Raw genomic sequence first — 24,682 nt, 5'->3', positions numbered from 1 at the left:
ATTAGAACTTATGAATTGCAATAACTACCTATAATAGGGATGTTGCCTTTATTTAAAAGAAATTATTTCACACCATCGACTAAATAAAGCACCAGATAATTAGTAGGAAAACTTAGAGAGCAGTTATTTTTTTACGCAATTTCTATTTAATAAATTGGATAGAACAAAAAAAGTAGGTGACTCACTGAGTTGAATATTACATCACTTGTGTAGTTTTCATATAAATATCAGAGTGGCTAATCGTTTTGACAGTTCGAAAAAAGAAACTGATTTAAATAGTAGGAAAGTACCCTATTACGAAAATACTCATTACTAAGAGTACTTTAAGATTTAAATATTTTCGGAGGTCTTCTCGATTTGTAATAGTGACAGTTCGTGTGTCTACCACATGTGTTTATTTTTCTTAAAATTTATTTATAGTATATACGAGATTTGGCAGGTACATCATATCCTGTTACTGACATGACAGGCCAAAATGGACTGCTGATTGTGGAAGGCAGAACTGTTGCAAAAGTGTCCAGCTGTCAGCTATAAATAATAGTTCCAAATCTGTCCAGAGTAGCGCTAGAGTAGCTAAGAACCTAGGCGTTATTGACGGAGTGAAGTGCGCTGTCTATGATTATATTTTTTTCTCAAGTATTCAAGGTATTGCGCCACCTATTTATGGTTTTTTTGTCAGACACTTTTTGGTATATGGAGATTATATTCCTTAATTACTGCTGATGCTAATGCTTTCAGTTGAAATTCTGTAGTTTGCAACAATAAAATTGCCAAATTAGTAGATGTCGATAACGGCAGAATAATCTTATCTTCTCAGTTCTTTCGCAAGAGTATAAATTGTTCCATTAAGTCGTGTTTCCAAACAGTAATCATAATTACAAGTTGAGTTTGAATGAGCTTGCGAAGTTTTAATAATTACATGTTAGCAAAATTAAAAAGGCATTGTAAATGCGCAACAACACTATAAAGTCTTTTCATTTTAACAGTATTGTACTTTTATTCTCACGTGTTTGATATCATACATGTTATTCAAATTAACTCTGAATTCAACATCATATCTTTTTTTAATAATATCCCTTTTTCTGTGGCCTGGGAACTTTAGGTTATCTCAGGTGGTTGGCAAAGAAGTTATGCAGTGACTTTCTGGTAAAAAGTAGCAGCTGACCATTATAAATTCTTACCAACCGTGGCGATTAAACGGTAAACCACATTATAAATCAATATCAACCCTGCACCCAATAAACGTTCCTAACGTCCTCGGTATGAGAATAGTTTGCGCGTAATGATCATATAATCGCAATAGTGAAGCCTGAATGAAGAATCCGGATGGTTGCGCAGACGCAGACGGTTCCCATGATAACGGTTCCCTTGCAGACGATCGCAATGGTCAAGCCTGAATGAACAATACCGGATAGTTGCGCAGACGCAGACAGTTCCCATGACAACGGTTCCCATGAGACGCCCATCTCGCTTTTATATAGATTTTCATCTCTTGTGCAATCTGTCAATTTAACTGTTTTATTACATGCATACATAATGCGCTCCGTGTTTAGTTTAGTTTAGTTTTATTCATCTAATTTACACAAATTTCACACAGGTAAAAACGTACAGTATATAGTACTTTTCGTAAAATGATCTATTAATAATAACAATTATAATTAAATATCAAAATAAAATCAAAATAACAATTGAAATAAACAACATGAAGAAGGTATAATAGACTTGATAAAAACGGCTATAGTCAGTTGCTTTTAGAAAGTACCCTTAGATAGTGCTGTGTTCCTGCAGGTGAGTCAAGTTGCCAGAGCTCAACGAGTGCTTACCATCAGGCGGGCCGTATGCTTGTATGCCAGGGACGTAGTATAAAAAAAACTAGAAATACTAACACATATTTCTATTTGCCCTCCAGGTTGTCGGCTAAAGAAAAGTCTCTCTACACTAAGCCTTCCTTTTATATGTCACGATTTATTTTTAAATCTCATCGTAATGAAATTAAGGCATTTCCATATACTGTTTTAATCTGCGCTCCATGGGCTATAATTCTTGTCTTGTTGTCTGTGGTCTGTATTTAATACTTTCAGTGCTTTATTCACATGTTTGCAGAGTAATCTATGACAAGGTTTTCCCTGTAATCATATCTACCTGTACATAAATGTCACAAACGTCGATCAAACGTAAAGTTTATCACCTTCGAGACATAAGCCGACCGCAGCTTCAACAAGGAAGAGTTGCATCATACGCGGCTGAAAACCGCGTTTTATAATCAGACAACGATTATATACACTAATGTTTATTCCATTAGGCATCCGTAACACAAACATTACTTGTTTAGCATAATTAAACTTACTTACTTCCGATGGCGCTACAACCCTTTGTGGATCTTGGCCTCATCCACTATTTTCCTCCAGTTGTCGTGATCCTTGGCAACCTTCCTCCAGTTGGTATACTTCCTCATCTTCCTAAGATCTTCTTCCACACAGTCCAGCCACCTTTTCTTAGTGTTACCACTAGGCTTTTTCTGTTGTAGAGCATTATTAAACATGATAGCAGATTTAAACACACTCCAGGCTGTGACAACGTATGGCCGATGGCCGATACATCAAACATACAAACTTGGTGCGAGATATGGCACTCCAAAAGTCTAAATTTTTATTTATTTTTCGGCAATGTACCTGCAAAACTGCCTTAAAAGGATACCATAACCCATCATCTGTATGCGCTAGCAAATGATACCTATGTTAAAATTTAAATTCGGTTCCATTCTTAGTTCTTAAAGTCTGTTAGCTAACTTTAGTCTTTACATTTATTAATGAATCACGTACTAAATGACCAATTTAAACTGCAAAATATGCGATTATGGTGTTTACCGTAAGTCGTAAAAACATTACTACCATAAACACTTATTATATGTCATAATTACCTATTAACGTTGTTGCCTAACGCGTATCATTCATTCAACAAATGCATGGGACATTTAACCACTATACTAGTAGATAAACACATAATTTTCGCTAACAATAGTTCAGCTCATTATTTATATCTCTGATTATCGGAATCATTGATTGAAACAATAATACGAAGATACGCGTTACAACAGAACAATGCCAACAAATCCACGCAACTCGATATAAATTATCGCACAAACAACCAGAGAAAGTGTGAGGGTAATCACTAAAACAAAACATTTCATAAACAATAACAAACATTTAACAAGAAACATTTTAGACTCTGCAAGTAAGCGTTAAGGCCGCGAATACTAATTGCAAGTTAGGTATTCAAGATAATGCAGTAGTAATTATAAGACGTAACGAAGTAATAGATTAGTGTCTCACGATGATTAAAAGTTAACATTGTTAGTTTATGAGCATTATGAGCAACTGAACGAATCAGCCGTGAAACATTCATTCATTTATTTTCTTTTTATGAGTCAAAACCACACAATGGATAAACCTTTTTCTTAAGAGATCATATCATATCAATCTTCTTTCGGTGAGAAGTGAGAATATATTTGTACTTTTTACAATGTAAAAAACGCTTTTATACTCTCCCTTATATATGTCAATTGTGAATACATATTATTAGGGTGATTTAGATTTACATTATTCATTATACCTATTGAGTTTTTTGTGTACTTACTGGGTTCATTCTTGTAACATTATTCAACACTCACTATCTGTTTTACTGTACGCGCGAATTCAATCATCTGGTTGAAATGTCGAAGACCTCATTTTCTGAATAAATATTACAAGTTGTACAAATTAGTAACTATGTACATAACAAAATGATTTTTTTAAGACAAATAAAATACCAATGAATTCCACTTCCCGTGTTCAAATCCAAACACTCCTCTTTATCCTAAGTTGTTGTTCCTATTGTCACAATGTTGGTCACGTATCCGCAACACCTTCCAGTATCGCAATGGCTCAGACTTGACTCATCTCACTTTTCAACATTCTACGTTTGTGTTGACACTGTTTCTCCAATTACCGGCCATTGGCATTCACTACTAGCTTCATTAGAACAAACATTGGTAAACCCAAGCCCGATCCTTTTGGCATTGGCCCAAATATTTGTACAACTTGTCACTGGGCAATTTTATTAAAAGTTGTACGGTCGAGATCACAAACTCTCTAAAAGTCAACGTTCAAAAATATAATTACTCGACGTTATTGTCACTGTCTTAGAGGAATGTAAATATATTTTTGGAAAATTGGTTTGCAAAGATGTTTATGAACTCTACTGTCTTCCCTTTTATTCAGATTTGAGGTTTATTAATAATTTTCTATACAGAATTTGAGCTCTTCATTCGTGAGAAGAAATGACCTTTTTTTATTCCATTCCGTTACCATTTTTAATATATTTTATATAGCGGTAACGGAATGGAAAGAATGAAAGATGTGTGGAAAGTTTAGGACATCTTTTCCCCTTATCATGATCGAAATAGCTCGTGATACCGTGTAGAATTAACATACATATTCCCAAAAGTGTAGTGTAGGCATAACTTTATATAAAATGGCCCACTACCTCTAAGTCCTTTTACGAAACTTTACTTTTGTCCCGAGATGGATCCTCTGTGAACAGACCGTTAGAGCTCTGGGAATCCGAATTTAAATAAATTTGCATGTTTTAATGGTCGTCATTGTTTCGCTCACTGCGCAACTCGCGTCTTTATCTGTGCGTTTTTGTGGAATCATTAAGTGCTTGAGCAAGAGCAGAGTACCTACATACAAGACTAGACAAACATTGAGACAAAGGCGACGATTAGGTGCGTGAGGTGTTAAAGTATTTACTGCTGTTATACGTCTGCCGCTTAGAAGGTTCGTTATTATGGTTGATTATGCTGTCGTTGATGATTGTGGGTATTTGCCTGCGTGTTACTGGTTTTGAATGTTCCGAATTTCGAATGACTGGTCTGGCCTAGTGGGTAGTGACCTTGCCTATGAAGCTGATGGTCCCGGGTTCAAATCCTGGTAATGGGCATTTATTTGTGTCATGAGCACGGACATTTGTTCCTGAGTTTTTTTTTTATTGAGCTTACTGTGGAACTTAATCAATTTATGTAATAATGTCCTATAATATTTATTTATTATTTATTTAATACGTAGATAAAGTTTGAATACTGACCATCTGCTCAGCATCAGGCGGGCCGTATGTTTGTTTGCCACCAATGTGGTGTGAGCTGTAGAACTGGGAGAAGAAAAATTGTACATAATTAACCAACCTGCTCACAAAATTTCACGAGACGAGTTGAGAAATGCGATCTATACAGGAGAACTTCCGGATATACGAAAGCATTTTTGTCTAAACTGAAACGGAGATTTCGGTCTGCTCTGTCAATTAAATATAACTAGGTTTTGTCCCAAACTTCTTTACCTATAGATTATAGGTTATAGGTATTCGCGGACTTGGTTTCCGCAACTGGACGTCATATTTCGCGCCTATTTTGCGTGGTGGGTTGTCGGCACTACTCTTGCCAACCCAACACTACCAACAAGCCTAGCAGACCCTTAACCCGACGACTTTTGGGAGAGACCCCGGCGAACCGAGGTATTGTGCCCGGTACTCTGCCAACCCTGGGCATTCAAGAATGACGTGGGCGGCTGTCTCTTCTTTACCTATTATAGGTACGTTGTAATTTCAAGTTACGACAGATATTATTAGAAAAACAAGAGTGATTTCTTTTTTATGTAAATAAATGTCCGCATTTCTGTCTTAATTTAGCAAGCAAGCACCATCACGTTCACCAAAACTATAATAGTTAGACGTACATGTTTAAAGTCAGTTAAACGTTTTTGGTAAGTTAAGTGCACTTATTACTACAAAGGCCATTTGCGATAAAATCTGCCATGAATCCCTTTGTCCTCACAAATCTGTTCCACGATGCTTCCAAAATCAGCCCAAGGTCTCCCAAGGTCGTACTCATTACCCGTGCCCACGCAATGACGAAAGTCTTCTGATAGTTTTGTTTTCAACAAGCCACCAAGACCACCAAGATGAGTCAGTGACCTTAAAATCTAGGTCTTTATAATGGCACTTGGGACCTAAGTGCCATTAACCCTGTTGTGGTCAGACTAGATTCAGGTCCCTAATTGGGTTAGCTAAGTGCTTATTATAATAAACAACAGTAAAAGTTACAAAGTTAGTTTAATTATAGCGCCTTGAAGTTTAATTTTTCATTAGTTTTGAGAGTTTGACTTTTGAACACAAAGAACAAGGTTCTCAGTATTTTAGAAGTCTCCTTAATGTAGGTAATAATGTAATAAAATTATTTGAAAGTATATTTAGAGCATTATATGATTTATATGCTTCTTTTTATGTTAATAGTTTAACCTAATCTTAATTTTTTATGTCGAGACTTCCTACCGAAGTCAGTTCGACAGTCAAATTTACCTACTCTTTCCATTTAGTCACATTGGTGTTTGTTACCTACCTCCACATAATCTTCTAAAATAAAACATCAATATTTGGGGACAATTTTACACAGCCACCAACAACAGCCATTTCAACAATACCTAGGTTGTCCCTAGCTATGTATACATTGACATTTTCTTTTTTGTCGTGACATTTCTTTATTTATTAATTTTATATTTTTTTGTTTTAATGTTAAGTTGACGATCTTTTAGTGAAAGCCTTTGTTTTATCCTTTTGTGTAAAATACTGTGTCTTTTTCTTTAAGAAATAAATAAATCTAATCTAATCTAATCAACAACAATTTTACCTAGCGCCAAAGCTTGTAGGTACTATGGGCACAAGGCGACGATAAACATTATCATTTAGATAAATATAAACTTAGATACATAGAAAAGATACATGACACAGGAACTAATCGTCGCTATATCTGATATACGTAACTAATATATAGATACGAGGTTGAGTATAGCGAGGAAATATTAGTGATAAACACACAAATAAATGCCCTTACCGTAATTCAAACCTGGGACCTTCTGCATCGTAGACAGGGTCACTACCAACTATAGGTACTTCGTTTTTTAGGTGTCATAGTCAACTAGGAACCAATAAGGGTTAAACTATAAAGTTTCGCCATGTCCGTCTGTCTGTCTGTCTGTCCGAGGCTTTGATCCGTGATCGTTAGTGCTGGAAAGCTACAATTTGGCATGGATACATAAATCATTTATGGCAACAGAACGTTAAATAAAAAGGACCAAAAAAATGTGTTAGGTTACCCCATCCCATATAAAATTGAGCCTCAAAAAAACATTTTTCAATAAAGTGAATTATATTGACGACCGGCTTGGCCTAGTGGGTAGTGACCCTGCCTACGATGCTGATGGTCCCGGGTTCAAATCCTGGTAAGGGCATTTATTCGTGTGATGAGCACGGATATTTGTTCCTGAGTCATGGGTGTTTTCTTTGTATTTAAGTATTTATAAATATTTATATATTATATCGTTGTCTAAGTACCCTCAACACAAGCGTTATTGAGCTTACTGTGGGACTTAGTCAATTTGTGTAATAATGTCCTATCCTATAATATTTATTTATTTTATTATTATTTATTTTCGGAAATTACTCGACAGACGGACGAACATAGCGAAACTATAAGGGTAGTTGACTACGGAACCCTAAACACGATACTATAGACTAGGAGGCCGTGCAAGTAACCTACCAGCGTACTGGAAGCCAATTAAACTGTCGTACGTGCTTAATGCTGCGTGGCTTGCGCAAGAGCATGAATATTGCCGCCGCGCAGGAGTAATGGCAGATGGACGATAAAAGCTAGGTCGTGCGTACTTTAGGATGGCAATGGATTACTCTCATTAAAATAAATACTTTATCCTGTATGTAGGCCATACAGGTTGTTTTACATGTTTCAAGTGTAATAAGAGCTTAAGATAGAATATCCCACGGTCAAGAAGTACAGTCATCTGCAGAGATATTTGATCCGCGTGCATAAAAGTTAGTTTAACAAACTGCAGTTGACTTCTGACTGCATCTCCTCGTAACTCAAGTATTTTTTTTCGATGTTTGACAAAGAATTTGAAAAATCTCTCAATAGGTATTAGGTATATAAATGTGTAAATTAATTAGTCGTTAATAGCCGTGGTGATTTTTTTCTACAACAGGAACTTTCTTGTCGTGGCAACTCAAAACAGTTTGTCATATTAACTCAACCGGCTCATAAAACTCCTGCTCCCAAATCTCCGACTAACCATCTGGCGATTTTACATAATCGCTTTAAATTCTCAAAGCCTGCGATTTAAATATGTTAATACAAACTTTCCATATACAAGATCGACGTAAACACCAAAATAGTGTTTTGGCAAACGTCAGTTTGCATGCGACGCACGCACCAATTTCACTTTGTTTACTTTATTATCTGCCGACTGTTTTGTAAACCGCGTGCGCACTGTTGAGGTCACTTTCGCGGAAGACACTTGATCGTTATCTTAATTGCACTGGTTATTATTATCGAACATACTAAATATGAGGGGTAGATTTCCAAATAAAAACCGGCCAAAAGCGAGTCGGACTGGCGCACGAAGGGTTCCGTACCATTCTATATCCTTAAAAACGACAAACGACTCATGTCTATTTTATGGGAGCTCCCTTAAATATTTATTATATTGTTTTTTAGTATTTGTTGTAATAGCGGCAACAGAAATACATCAGCTGTGAAAATTTCTACTGTCTAATTATCATGGTTCATGACAGACGGACACGGATGAGCCTGAGATGGACAGCGGAGTCTTAGTAACAGTCCCGTTTTACCCTTTGAGTAGGGAACCCTAAAAAAGGCATTGAAATTAATTCCACATTGGAAAATCATCAACGCAATACATTGTCTTAAAAGAATAACATATTTTATAATCTGAATACGTTTCCAGCAGAGGCAGATGGAGGAAATCTACCTCAGCTGGAACGATATTGAGATTATAAAATATGTTATGGTTTTGAATTTTTAACTGCGCGTGAGATGCACTGCGAGTCATTTCTAGATCGTACCATATAAATAAACATCTAAACTTAAACTAATTGTCAATTTTAACAACCGCTTTTGGTCTTTTATTCCACGTACGACGTGGTGTAATAAAAGGCCATACAGATCAGTCTTTGTTTGTTTCTCTAAATATTAAAGGTCCATTATATTTGTTTCCAGATGTTCGCGGCGCTGCTGGTGGCCGTCGCAGCCAAACCCCGCCGGAACCACTACAAGCGGGAAGGTAACATTAGTTTGCAATACTAAGGGCCTGCGCGAGAGTCGATGTCCGCATAGTAATTAATGTATAGTCCGTGAACCTCCAACTACATATCTGCAAATAGATAGCGAAAAGCTTACAAAAAGTTTTCACACATATAGGAAACTTTCTTTATCTTGTGTAAAATCGATGACAATCTTTTAAAGAAAATTTCAATTGAAACTTAAATGGTATATGAAAATGATCACGTAATTTTTGTTTTTTATGTTTCGATTGGTGTTTGTCGATAAACTCTTGTCGTTATGGCTACGCCCCCAAATGTTCTCAAATGAACCGAAATTATTTAAAAGTCACTGAGCGACATATTTTTCATGAGCAATGCGAGATCTTAACATGCCAATCGTTAACTTCGTAGCGTAGTCATCTCTCTCTATCACTCTTCCTTATTAGTGTGACGGTCACAGTTGGGTTTCGTTCGTTACGATTGGCATGTTGCCTACGTAGGCTGAACTTGGCGTACTATTTATAAACTTACAGCCAATTATTGTCAATCTTACTCATTTAAAGTATGGCAAACAAGTCTGAAGTGCCGCACGTGGTTGCTAGACCTTTGCTTTAAAAAGGATCATTTGACGGGCAGATCCATATTATCTGTCTTTGTAAGATGACTTAAGTCCGTCCGTCTTTACGTCTCAAATAAGATCAATATAATAGACAGTCCGGCCTAACAATCCGGTAAATAAAATACAACTCACAGCCAATTGTAAAAAAACTAGTAGGACAAGTTCTAGCAGATATTTCCCCATACACATATTCTTTCTATTGAATATTAAACTTTACGACAGCTGTTTACTTTCCGCTAAGAAACATGAATAGGATTCACCATTGGTCAAGTGAATTTACGTAATTTCTCTTACTCAATCTGTAATCTGTCAAGTGCATATTCAAGGATAAGTGTAGGCACATAAGAAAGCGCTTCTGTCCTGTGTTTGCAATATTACCTCAAAGATGAACAAATTATTTGCTAAACCAGAAAACAAACTTAGTTTGTGTGCTAATTCTGTTAACATTACATTAGGAGCATTTCATGTTTAAGCTTAGCAGGATTTGTCAAATGGATACCTTGCTCTACGATATATTAGTATCATATAGATACTAATACGAATAGAACGTAAAACATATATTTTTTCAATTTATTTAGACAGTCACATATACAAATGGATTTGAAGTACAGTCAGCATCAAAAGTAGCGGATCAAATAACGTTTTACCAGTCTGTAATGGCTTAACAAAAAGTGGTGTCTTTAATATAGAACAACTAAGACTGTAAAATATATATGAAGATTTATAATTAAGCGACTCTGTAAATGCCATACGAATAAATAAATAAATAACAGATAAAAACAAACGATTCATAATTCAAGCCAGTAATTTTATGAATAACGTCATTAGTTATTACTAAAGCCATCTAAAGCTTAACTAACTCGACAATAAAATTCATAACATTTAGAAACGTAAACGTCTAGAAGTTCGTAACAAATTGAATTCTCATACAAAATAATTTCGTAAAAAATCTTTCAACTATTCCGTTAAATAAAGGAGGCCACAATATTTGTAGTTACTCTAAAAATACAATAACCCGCATTACAGGGTTATATAATTCTTTAACGAGCCCTAACCTTGTTTGATAATAGGGACATAACATAGGAGATTATACAATGTTTATTCTGCTAATGGCTGTTCAAAAATGTAACTACCTTTTTTTATGTAAGTACTTAAAGATGGTTTTAGAAATAAGGTAAAAGAGAACATATAAAAAAATACTCGTACGTGACCAATTTGCTACATCAATAAATTACAAAAAATGATTGCGTGTCACAAGCGATTAAGTATCTACTTTAATTGGGTTATACAAACCTAAAAAATATACAAGGTTTCCAGTCAAATAATTATTTTATTCCCTTTTTTCAGTTTAACTTATTTTCTCTTTGAACTCGTAAAATTAAAGATTCTAACTGCTCTTTCACTTTAACCCAGGTACGAGATAATGTGCATGGACTGCCGACTCAAAACGCAGGCTCTAACACTAAATCTAAGTTAATATAAACAATTTACAATATTTTAAATAAAGCCCCTATTCCTCTCCACATAGCGCCGCTGAGCTCTTCCTACCTGCCACCATCGGGTGGCCGACCTTCAAGTAGCTACGGAGCCCCTGCGCCTTCGTCCAGTTATGGGGCCCCTCCGCCCTCGTCCAGCTATGGCGCGCCTGCGCCATCGTCCAGCTACGGAGCTCCGGCGCCAAGACCTTCAAGCACCTATGGAGCCCCAGCACCTAGACCGTCGTCTAGCTATGGCGCCCCTGCCCCAAGGCCGTCTAGCAGTTATGGTGCCCCAGCACCTAGACCATCGTCCAGTTATGGTGCCCCCGCGCCAAGCAGGCCCTCGAGCAGTTACGGCGCCCCGCCTCCGTCTTCCAGCTATGGCGCTCCTGCCCCAAAGCCCTCTAGTAGCTACGGAGCACCCGCCCCGTCTTCTAGCTATGGCGCTCCCGCCCCGCGCCCATCTTCAAGCTACGGTGCGCCCGCACGTCCTCCAGCAACCAGCTATGGCGTGCCCACCGGTCCTTCCACGACCTACAATGCTCCAGCTCCTAAACCTTCCAGCAGCTACGGAGCTCCCGCACCTAAACCTTCCAGCAGCTATGGCGCTCCTGCCCCTTCCAGTTCCTATGGAGCCCCATCTCCTCCCTCGAGCTCTTACGGCGTTCCGGCCCAACCCGCCCCAGTCCCGTCTAGCTCCTACGGTGCGCCTTCAAGCTCTTACGGCGCCCCTGCCCCGTCATCGACGTACGGCGCTCCTGGCGGCAGCAGCGGCAGCTTCGGTGGCAGCAGCGGCAGCTTCGGTGGCAGCAGTGGCAGCTTCGGTGGACATGGAAGCAGTGGTGGAAGCGGTTTCGGCGGCAGCGGCTTCGGAGGTGGCAGCGGTTTTGGAAGTAGCGGACCTTCTTCAAGCTATGGCGCGCCTTCAGCACCTTCGTCCAGCTATGGTGCCCCCGCTCAGACCCCGTCTAGCAGCTATGGAGCTCCTAGCTCAGGCGGATTTTCTGGTGGACATTCCAGCGGTGGTTTCTCATCTAGCGGCTCAAGCGGCTTCTCATCTAGCGGCAGCGGCTATTCCTCAGGAGGTTCTGGTGGATTCGGTGGTTCTTCTGGAGGACACAGCTCAGGAGGCTACAGCTCTGGAGGCTCTGGTGGATTCGGTGGTTCTTCTGGAGGACACAGCTCAGGAGGCTCTGGTGGATTTGGCGGTGGATCTGGTGGTTACTCCTCAGGCCCCGCCAGCGTACCTGACACCATCCAACAAAGCTACGACTCTAACGGCGGCTACTCTTATTAGGCGGCGTGAATGTGCATCAGTCAGTGCTGTGTGTGACGCTAGGCAGTCAAGTGTTACCTGATACTTTAAAGTAGCGGCAAAATTGAGATAATTCGCTAGGGATGTAGTTTGAGGACAGTCAGCAGATATAAGCGATGAGGTATTCAAAATGCGCTCATTTTCTTAGTAAAAAATGTGCTCGGGTCATTTTGAGCACCTCCATCGTTTAACGACTTCTGCAAGTATATTGCCCGCGAACTAGGTCAACTTTGTCGACTGCTTTAGAAAAAAAAAATATGACATTTATTACCTAACTAAATACCTGTATAAATAACTTAACACGACCATAGATAGCTAATAATTACAAGCATTAAAAATAAAATAATACACCGGAAATATTTCTAGCAGGATGGCCAAAATGTTTTTTAACTTCTTATTCATTTTGTAAAACGAGGGCATTTGTTAAAAAAAATCGGAGATTTGTATATGTATGTCATTGTTTTATAGGATAAATACATGCAATGTAAGTTTAATGTCTTAGCCTAAAGTCCGACATCAGAGAACTTCCACTCAATTGAAATTGTCTATTTAATTAACTTTTGTTTTTAGTCAAGATTTCGAACTTTAGGTTCAGGCCCTTCCACCGTCGTTCCATGGCCATGTCGTGTCGTGTCGGCCAGTCTCGTTATACTCATTGTGTATGTATCGTAGCAACGAAAAGTATTAATTATTTAATTTTAATAAGCAATTGTACAAAATTTAGTTTAAGTACAAAATATTTTGTAAAAATAAAGTTTTGTAAATAAATACCTACCTTGTTTTTTCTTTGTTGCAAAGATTATAGTTACTTTTTCTGACAGTTGATTCCAAAATATAGATACTTTCTTAAAGTGTGTAATCTCCAGTAGAGTTACTACTCTAGTTCAAAATTGTATAGACCATTTTATACTAGCAAAGAAAATTTGAAATAGAAGTGGATTATCAAAGAAAATTCTGTAGCCACAGTAAATTTACTGCCATCTTCCGAGTTCGATACATGATTAAAACTTTTAGAACACCATTTCACTTTGATCCTTATTCTTTCACTGATATGTGTTAAATTTGTTAAATATCAACAAGTGGCGCCATCTTACGGGGCATCGGCTAAAGGTTGTGGCACCATCGCTCGAAACGGTGCCGCTATACCTTTGGCCTTTGATCTATTAGATGGCGCCACTTAATATTTAACAAATTTAACACATATCAGTGAAAGAATAAGGATCTAAATCAAATGGCGTTCTAAAAGTTTTAATCATTATAGAGTATAAAAACATAGACGGGGCAGGAGATGAAAGATAAACAAAATGTAAGATATTGGCGACGAATACGAGAAGAAATAAAACAAATTAACGAGGCACAAAGAAAAATGGAATGACAACGACATCGCATCGAAGGGCGTCCCGCTTATAGGAACGAAATCTCCATGTACCAAAAAGTGTCATCAAAAAACTTTAAATAGCTGGCGCTACAATACCTAGAGTACTTGAACAAATAAATCAAATCATAGACAGCGCAATTCACTCCGTCAATAACGCCTAGGTTCTTAGCTACTCTAGCGCTACTCTGGAGAGATTTGGAACGATTATTTACAGCTAACAGCTGAACACTTTTGCAACAGTTCTACCATAAGAGATGCCACTCATCTGTGCCCGCTACTGGTATTTGACGTTGTGTATAGTGCTCTTTGTTGTGTATGATCCCTTGGTAGGGTTGCCATACGTCAGCATTTTTGGTATTTTGTTAAGATTTGGGGGTGGGAGGGGGACTTGGAGTGACAGCATTATTAGAAACCACAATTAACCACCAGACGCTAGCTAAAACTTTGAAGTTGGGTAGAGGAAAGGGATATTAGGAGGCTGTAGTCCACAAATGGTAGCAAGTTAACGCGCTAGAGGCCCCGAAAGGTTTAAAAGGGATTTAATGGGCGCATTTATAATTTTATAATGGTAATGGTGCCGGTGGACAATATCTTTCAAGACAGCATAAAAGCGACTGCATGCGACTCATAAGTTTAGAATCAATTGGATATATTTTAGGTGACTCTGGCAAATATCAGGATTTTTAGGGTGATGTCCGAACTTTTGTCAGGATATACCAGTTTGTATATGGTAACCCTACTCTTTCCACAAACTACCTGATTGACAATACATTAATCTGCGCATCGATGAGCGCATCGCCACTGATACAGTAACCATCAGATATATCGGAGCGGCCAAGGAGCTCACAAATATCTGAACACGCCTCTATTGAGAGTGCGTTCAGATATTTTTGAGCACCTTCGCTGATGGCGAATGTACTGTACTTCACATTGTGTATGAAATCTACTGGAGATGTAATAAGTAGGCAAAATCTCGACATACTATGTTTATTACGCCTGTCGGCGAGTCCACAACGGTACACATTTCACAGTTTCAATATTCAACAAGAACTAGGAATAAGTCAATAGTATATCTACAATCTAACAGTGGACCGGTCGCTTCCTAACCTAAACGCGGCAACTTAATTTACATGGGTATATATATTTTAATAATTGCAATTTCCTGATATGTAGAGGTCAGTCATAATTATTCATAGAGAACGATATAGATATTGATTTTTGTTACACAATATTATTCATATAATAATATTATTATACACCGTGTTTTTATTGAATTGCGTTAACTCCGGGGTTTCGGTAAGTACGTTTAAGGAAACTAAATGGCATAGTTAATTTTCAAAAAAAAAAAATTTTTTTTTTGTTTTTTTTTTACTATTTTTATTTTTATAAAAAGTAACTAAATGTTGCATATAGCGTTGTTGTAACACGGGCATTACATTTAACTCAACCAAACAATTGAAAACTGTGACATATCAATGTCATTTCTAACATCGATCGTCCGAGATAGTGTACGTTTAGTAGCAAATGTATGAACTCGCACTAAACACTAACTAATAAGTAAACAGGTCCTAAAGCAAGTGTACACGCTCGTAAGCGCCTTATAATATAAAAAAATATGATTGATTATCTCCGAAATGGAGTTAGTTAGAATATCGGTATCTTTGAGAAAGTTACTTAATTTAAGCTCAGGAATGCACCCTCGAAATTAACGCAAATCAAAAAAAACACGGTGTATAGCATCATAAGTATAATAAAAACAATACTGTTTTGCAAAAACACATGCTTTTTAGACTGCTGTCTGTCAATTCATACTTATAGATAATATCGATTTATAAGATTTGATTACAAAGTTGTCCATTCGTTAGGTTTAACATCAATTATTGAATATCATCAATAACAATAGACTTGTTGACTGCCAAGTAAAATTAGCTTCTTTTTCCGATGTTATAAATCATAATGATAGCCATGTACTAGGCTTTATATACATATGTACTAGACAGATAACACTAACCTGTTATGCCATAGTTTTTGCAGTTAAAAGATGATCGAAGTTTACGATATCCATTTATTTTTTAGTGCTTCATTTCTCGCATCTGCTTGGTTTTCAAATAAAACCTTGTAAAAGTAAGCGCCTTTTGACCACAAAACCAAAATTTCATCACCGCCAAAGGCTAATGCTACATAAATCTAGTTGGTTAAATCAGACCGCGTAGCCAACATGCCAATCGTTAACGCTCCATAGCATAGTCATCTCTCTCTATAACTCTTCCATATTAGTGCGACAGTGACAGTAGCGTTTCGTTCGCTAAGGAGCGTTACAGATTGGCATGTTGGATACGCGGGCGGATAGATTTAACAATTCAAATATATATAAATATTTTTTGTATATTCTTTTTTTAAAATAAATATTACACTTAAATTATAATCGTATTTTCTAAACAGGGTATAATTTCAAATAAAATATATTAATAAAAAAATTATATGTGATATGTATAGTATAAATTTGAACAAATTCGAGTACTGCAGTTAGAAAGCGCGGCCGAAGAACAACAACGATCCTATAACTACTTACAATTACTGATATGTATCCATCTCTATACTAAAGTTAAGATATGTTCAATAAGTTAACATTAAGTCACATTTATCTGATATGTTTCGTGTCGAAGTCTTAGCAAACACTATTCTTTATACCTACATATAGGCAGGTGATTTGTAAATCACATTAAAAATATACTTTGATATATTGCAACGCAGATCCTAAACTTCCATATACTATTATATAGCTTTACAGCGTCATATAATTTAGTAATAACAATTTAAAACAGATATATAGGATAAACTTTAGTGAAAAGCGTGAACGAGTATATTAATTTGGACATTTGGTCGGGTGGGGAGGGGACCAAGCCTATAATATTGAACACCGATACACACATAGTTAAAACGTATCCTACAGGGTCACACATGCAAGTCCTGTGTTCAGTCACATGTACTGATGAACCGTCGGGAAGTTTACAAAATTGCGAAATTCACACATGGAATAGTTTCAGGAATTTTTCTTCATTTTTTTTTTTTATACTACGTCGGTGGCAAACAAGCATACGGCCCGCCTGATGGTAAGCAGTCTCCGTAGCCTATGTACGCCTGCAACTCCAGAGGAGTTACATGCGCGTTGCCGACCCAAACCCCCCCTCGCCCTCGATTTTGTATGGCAAATGAAACTTTCCATACTGGTGCTCCCACATTGCCTGTTATAAAATGATATATAACATCGTGTGACAGGGACAACATAATAAATTACTATCAACACTAGGTATCATGATATCCCTGTCACACGATGTTATATAACATTTTATAACAGCCAATGTGGGAGCAACATTACCCAAAATTCCATTTCGTTTATTTCTTATGAATATATCCGTGAAATATCTGAAAAGTTTTCCATCTTTTTGTAAACTTTCCGCAACTTTTGGCCCTAGTGCGCAGCTATATACCGTGCACACATATACATATATCAATATGCAGACTTGAAACAAATATATCTGCACATATTTAAGAGGAATTCCTAGTTGCAATTTTTCCATACAAACGCTCTCGACTGATTCCTCCCTGGATTTTTAACCTAGAGCAGTGATTTTTTCAAACAAGATCAATATCATCAATATCTGTGCCGCTATGTTTTGCTTTTTTGGATTATTTTATTTTGAAGAAAGATACAGCGCCTCGAAAATCGCAAAAACGGCTCAATTGAATTGGCTGTAAAAAAAGGCACAGTATACAAATATGACAAAAAATATCCAAAAAATCAAAACATAGCGGCATAGATTACTTCTTCCTCTTGCAATTTCCAAAATTTCATAATGATTAGTTGCGTTTTGGAGGAGGAAACAGTCGAGAGCGAAACCTCGATTTTTGAGTTTTTTGCGAGTGAATTTCGGTCCGAGCTGCAGTTGTCCTTATCGCACGAATTGGAGGCGGAGACAGTTTCTAAATATACGTACACAGAAGAAATAGTGATGGGAATAACATCCTTATTAGGGATTGCAGAACCGGTACTGTTTTAAAGAACCGGGATTTCTCGGTACTTTCGGAACTGGTCTAATTATTTCATTATTTTAAATAAAACGACAGCATTTTGCGATTTGACCACCTTTCGTATTATAATTTAATAATCACATTTTCTTTTATTACGTAGTAGGCAATTTTTTTAGAAATATAGTATTTTACATTGCTCACACTTGTGCGTCACAAGTAAAAGATAACTACTTTGATGTTTGCCACTAGATAGCAAATTTAATGAAATCACATTGACGAGGGGATTTATATATAAGTATCGCAGTCGTATTGTATAATCCGCCGTATTACATTACGGCTAGCCGATATCAAAATAAGGGCCATTTTGAAATGCGGCGGTTCAACGATTAAGGTATGTTGGGTAAATACCGGATGCGGGTGAAGAACGTAGGACATTCATTTCCCCCTAATTTGGCTTTATTTTTAATGTTGGCAACATTGTGTAAGACGCCATTTCATTGCGCCTCGACTGTCAGTGTCCCCGCGTCGCTCAGGGAGTCGGGCTTGTGCTATGTGCAATCACAGAGAGCAAGGTAAATTTCGCGAATTCTTCCTTCTATCCGATCTTCGCTCTGTAATTTATTTTGCGTATTGTGATGAAACTGTGTTTGTTTTGTAATTGTGTTAACAGACCTAGCACTGCTGTAGACCGATATCCGATCTTGACCCTTCCAGGTAAAGATCGGACCAGAAACAATCAGATCTTTACCTATTTAAAAAACAATGTAAATATGGATACTTGGTGTCTGAATTAAATATTTTCATTTTCATTCATTTTCATTTCATTTTCAAAAACAGCAGTGATTATCAAACTTGAAATTTTCTTCAATTTACCTACTGACCTTAATTATCACATTTATTGTTTTCTTGATCACACTTTCATACCATTATTTTTATCCAGTACCACTACCAGCGCGACGGTTACTGACAATGTAATTTTTTTAATTTCCGCAACCCTAAGGTTGCCTTTTAGCGATAAGACCGCATGTTGTTTACCTGTGCTTATGTGTATGTTTTCTTTTGTATTGTTTTCTTTTATTGAGGTGTGCAATAAAGAGTATTTATAATGTATAGGGATGATGATACATGTTGAAATTTATAACAAAATCGAGTAAAATAGATAGCAAATGAGCAATTTTTCGCAATAAAGTACCTACACATACGGATGCATATGTAGATGTGCACGCATACATACATTGCTAGTTTCGGATACAAAATAGAGATAGGGCTTCGAAATTAGTTTCCTTAAAATGCTTCAAGAGGGCTCTCTTTTCCTATATATTTACTTTACTCTTTACATACGATCCTTACATAATTGCAAAATTAAACCAACAAAATCGCAATTTTAATTATTTTCCAGACTTCAAGATGGGCTCTCAGTGACCTTGACCTTTTTAAAGAACTACTTAGTCTTTTTGATTTCTAAGTTTGATTCTTATTTTTTTGGCGACCTTCATTAAAAATGACTGGGCACGATTATTTTTTATTTTGATTTTTGTCCCTCCTACTTAAGTACTTAATATCTACCAGTACATTCCATTCAATAAACAATACATTTACACTTTCCCTAAACCTGTACAGTTCACGAAATCTTAAATTGTCAAAACTACGCAACGTATCTATTATTTTAGTGGTTTTTTTTTATTACTTCGGGTAAACCTTACAATAAGAGGTTTCTTAGCACATTGTTTACTTATCAAATTGCCTTATGACATAGGTATCAAAGTTTGAGAGCCACAATTTTACCAATTTTTGTATCCGGGTTAAGATCGGATACAAAAGGGTAGACACCGGACCTATTTCTTTGTGATACCTTATTCTCTTTCCATTAGAAGCAACTTTTTTTCACCATCCAATGTTCTCCCTTGATGGCAAAACACTCGTTACCCTAAACAAAGTATGTCTCATCTTTGCACAGGTACAAAACTAAAACCGTTCTATATTGAAGATTACCAAAATTCAGGCAGAATCTACGGTTATTATTTAACAATTCGCTACGTACTTCAAGAATCTGTCACGTGTTGAGATCACGAAAAATCATTTTTTCACGAGTTCTCTCAATTGGTCCCAAAATTGTCCGGCATTATCCCAACATACTTTACCCAGATTGTCATTGCGATATATACGTTCTTCAATAAGGCGGCCCAAGTTTAGCCCCATCGTACTACAAGTTAAATAGATTGTAGTTTAACCATAGGTATATTTATACCTACTTACAAAATTTCACAACACACCATGATCACTCCCAACTTACTGATACGGATAGGTACAGTCAAGTGTAAAAATATGGGTGTACACATCTTACTCAAAAATATGTCCCATAGCATCTTATTCCAGTGTAATAAGAGCGTAGTACCATATTTATGAGACGATTCTTTCGATACATATTTTTGCACTTGACTGTACGACGACAACCGAAGCTGAGACATCGTTCTTTTTTGCAGTTTTTAACTATATGGTAATTAATATCAATAAATCAATCAATCATTTATTATTTCGTCATCATAGGTGTAAAATACATTTAGTACAGGTGATAGGGTGTTTGGTATTAGGGTGTAATAGATACAGTATAATATAAAAATGAAAAACAATATTACGTGGTAACAACAAAAACAACTTGCGTCGGGCAGCGCAGAATAAATTCCGTCTGGCTCGCGGGCGATGTCGACGGAACGGCGCGCAATGAGCGAGCGCACGAGTCTCGCGTCTGTGTGCGCGCACTCACACTTAGATAGCTCCGGCTCCCGCCCACCGCAGCGCGACAGAAACATAGCTTCAAAAATTCGAGATTTGAAAAGTTGCTCAGCTAGGAATTGCTCTTAACATAGGCTTAAAGCCTACACTATATACCTTTCAATAAAATTCAATATACCTAAGTTTCGTTTACTTCACATTCTGTATCCAAGCTAAATAAATATTTGGAAAATTCTGCAGCTTCGCTTCGATAAATGCTTTTAATATATATTCATAAATCTAACACTAATTTCGTGAGAAGCAATCGAGATCTAATACAAAACAAATATTTACAAATAAATTTTCTACTAAGATAAACATTATAAAACAACATCTATTTGTAATAAAAATAATATTGCATCGTTAGTTTTTCTATACAGTGTTTTTGTTGATAATTAACCTATGTGGGTATTTGAAATTGATACAATTTCATGAATACTGTTTGAATCAATTCATCTCCCACGCGCTCCACACTACTTGCGCTACAACACTGCGGGTCAATATACTGTATCGCAATTTAAATTGAGGCTACTGCAATCACACACTCTTTTGTGTGTCTGATAAGGAGATCCCTGGCCGAATTTTACGTATTTATTAAAGTAAAAGATTTTTTTGTACAGGTTTAAAACCCACTTTTTTTGACCACACACATATAAAAGGTTAATAGTTACGACTTCAAATAACCTCACATGGACATATAAAATAAATTGTATATTTTAATGGCATTACCTACCAACTATTTGGTAGAGATCCTAAACCTCGTGAAATAAACAGAACTCGCACCAAAATATACTGGTACTTCTAAAAAAATAGCCAACAAAAATGATTCACACTTTTAAATCGTGACACACGGTTAACAAGACGAGTCGTATCTGAAGCACAACTTTGCCGACGCCAGACCGAAATTTAAACTCCCAAACGTTTAGCAAAATTGCTACTCACATACCATATCAGATAATTTCATCCTGAAAAAAAAAATATATTTATAGAGATACGCTCCTCAAACGGGATATATCTCAGAAAACGCGAACGGAACACAGGCCTTATGTGAATAGCCCCAACTTATATTGCGATACCTATAGCTATCCGCCAATATACGCACTCGCTCTATAAGCACGCAACACATATGTGCTCCCATCTCTACATTAATTGACTTAAATAAGGAATCTTCTTTAATATAAATAATGTATACAATATCTCTCTAACAATTAAAGTTCAATTTGATATGTATGAGTTGCATTGCACGCGCTTTACAGCTTTAATAAGTATAAGTACATACAAACTCTATAGACTGCGATCATATTAGGGGGGGGCGTCTATACGCCGTCCCAATCCCAAGGCTGGTATATCTTCGGTTTTTACTCTTTGTCCAAAATAAATCCTATAGCATATGCTAATTCTCTGTATCAAAATTTCTTCAGGCCATAACACTTCCGAAAATCTCCAGCCTAGGGCGGACGCAGGCCTCTACATCGTCTAAGTGCTGGCTCTTAGAACTATGTGAAAAACGTCGTTGGTTACAAAAGAATCGGAAGAAGTCACGTCCTTGATTTGAGCATCGTTCCAGTCCACACGGGCGCTTCACGACACTCTGCAACCTTGCACTCCCAAATACAATTTTAGCCCCGTTAAGTACTTATTAAACTTAGCAAACCTCTGCACAGGAAAAACATTAACAGCCTGTTAGATTTTAATGAATAACGCTATAAAAATCTGATGAATCCGAAATGCAGGTAGGAAATTTGGGTCAGTACAATATCAATATTAAATGTTTTACCTTATAAGGCATTCACACATAAATTAATAAGTATATAAATTGTGACGTTATCTATGAAAAGGGACCTTATTGTCGATGGCGCTTCCGCCGTAATAAACGATGCTCCGATACAAATACAACGCTGTGCGACACAGTGCGGCGTAAGCGCCATCGACAATAAGGTCCCTTTTACTAGATAATGCCACAATTAGTGTAATGATCGGGTTGGCCGGTCGAAGTATTTTACAGATGGAGCCAGCATAGGTTTTTCCTGTCACTCCTGCGAATAGCGTCAAATTCTTGTTATTTTTTTGAAAGTTTATTGCCTGGATGCTAACTCTTTAAGCTAAATCTCATAGAATAAAACTAGAGACAGGTAAAACCTACGCTGGCGCCAAAAAAAAACCTTTGCAGTTGCCAACCTCATTGTCTACGTCATAGACATGTTTGTACTTTTGTGCCTTACTTCCTTGTAATAAGGCGTACACATATCTTTGCCGTCGATTGCAGTTTTACTCAAAATCCAATTATATTGATTTCAGCCATATGGTTTTATAAAAAGGCACAAGGCCGCTTTTACACATGAAAAAATCAATACATAAAATTAACAACCTCCTTTCAAAGACCAACAACGAACCAATCAGTAATTAACATCGAAATGTAGTTGCAGAGTAATGTTTAGCCAGCCCATCCGTGCTTCTTTAATAGAAGTATGCATCGTCTCAGAAAGCTGTCTGTTTGCCAAGCGGCTGAACGGGCGGGGGGGCAGAGCTAGAACCAAAGAGGGGGGTGGGTCCGTCGTTGGGGTCATCTAAGTCATCGTCAGGTTCCAATGCGGGGTTGATGCGTCCCGCGCGCTCGTCTGGCCCGACCAGAGTGGACGCGGCTCCGTACAGCCGGCCTGGCACGCCACCGAGCACGGACATCTGCTCGCCGGCTTCGGACGGCTCGTCCACACGACCCATGTCCTCAGGGATGTTGACTACGCAGTTGAAATAGTCGGATTCGGGGCTGAGGTAACCGGAGTTGAAGAGGTACCTGCGGGAGAGAGATGAGATTGAAAAACGGGGCTGGAATCGGGAGGGGGGGGGGTGCCTTCCACCAGGAGTGGAATTCCTTTGCAGCAGTATCACACCAGGACGTACAATCAGTTGTATATTGTTTTATTGTGCAAACAAATAGATTAATAAATGAAGTGGTAAGTAACAAATTACAATCTTTCAGAAACTTATCAAAACTGCGATTTGGATGCACATTTTATCAAGATATAAAAGTTTCCTTTTATCAAAATTAACTAGTAATTTGAATGACAATGATTAATGGTGATTCGCCTAGCAGGGCGCAATCAATAAAGCGTCAGCCATGCAGGAACTTAACGCAGCGTGTACCTACGCAACGCGTCGTATGTGTTCCGTTTTTGTTATACACTGTAGGTACGTCGGCATATTTTGGCAGCCGGTGTGACCGATCCATAACTTCCACTTGGAATACAAATAATACTCGTTTAACAAGGATAATTTTGCAATCCGCCATCAAACACCTACTACTACTAATTCTACTAATTGGACTAATTTATCCGTCTATAATCTCAATACTCATTTAGTTGTCATCTCGGATATTAGCGACGGATAATGGTCCAAGCTGCCGGTCGTGATGCGCCGTTTACGTCACGGCATCACGCGACGCACGTCACGACAACATCGTCACGACACTATGGGTTGGTTGCACCAAGCCGTCTGTCACCGTTCCAACGTTCGATTAATTTTATTACCCGTATATACCTGTAAGAAACGTCCCTTCTTACAGGTATATACGGTCACTAGAGTTGAGGTCAAACAAACAACAAAATCATGCGAGATTTAGAAAAAAGTATTATTTTTTCGTACCGATAGCAAGTTGAGCCACCAACTGCATGATAGACCAAAAAGTTTCAAAGTTTTTTTTGCGTGCACTTAAGACACATTCACTCATTCAATCATTCAATACTGTTTTTGCGATTAGTACTCTGAGTAGATGTGTGTGTTATTGACCTCAACTCTCCTGCCGATACCTATATATCTCTGCTGAGTGGTATATTTTAATGGGAAACGTTTGTGGTCATTTTCATACAAACGTTTTCGACATTTTCCTCTCTGGATTTTGGCCCTAGATATTTTTTTTATATGAGTTC

The 24,682-nt window shown here is 37.5% G+C and overlaps 2 protein-coding genes across 5 annotated transcripts in view; one reads left to right on the top strand and one right to left on the bottom strand.

Annotated features, from left to right (window-relative positions):
* LOC133515723 (pro-resilin) overlaps nucleotides 1-13,344 on the top strand; it is a 30,022-nt gene extending 16,678 nt beyond the window's left edge. For 2 of the 4 annotated variants that reach the window (XM_061848283.1, XM_061848284.1), the window contains exons 3-4: nucleotides 9,119-9,182; nucleotides 11,310-13,344. In XM_061848283.1, the coding sequence (XP_061704267.1) occupies nucleotides 9,119-9,182; nucleotides 11,310-12,556 (1,311 nt within the window). In that variant the 3' untranslated portion in view covers nucleotides 12,557-13,344. Of the gene's footprint in view, nucleotides 1-9,118; nucleotides 9,183-11,288 lie in introns of all 4 variants that reach the window. The other 2 variants (XM_061848281.1, XM_061848282.1) reach the window with 1 other exon arrangement.
* Nucleotides 13,345-20,498: 7,154 nt separating this feature from the next.
* LOC133515722 (high-affinity choline transporter 1) overlaps nucleotides 20,499-24,682 on the bottom strand; it is a 46,189-nt gene continuing 42,005 nt past the window's right edge. The window contains exon 10 of the mRNA XM_061848280.1: nucleotides 20,499-23,550. Within this exon, the coding sequence (XP_061704264.1) occupies nucleotides 23,235-23,550 (316 nt within the window). The 3' untranslated portion in view covers nucleotides 20,499-23,234. The remainder of the gene's footprint in view (nucleotides 23,551-24,682) is intronic.

The sequence above is a fragment of the Cydia pomonella genome, chromosome 3, assembly GCF_033807575.1.
Source record: "Cydia pomonella isolate Wapato2018A chromosome 3, ilCydPomo1, whole genome shotgun sequence".
Lineage (NCBI taxonomy): Eukaryota > Metazoa > Arthropoda > Insecta > Lepidoptera > Tortricidae > Cydia > Cydia pomonella.
Note: the sequence above shows the minus strand (reverse complement) of the source record. Positions and strands in the feature narration are given on the sequence as shown.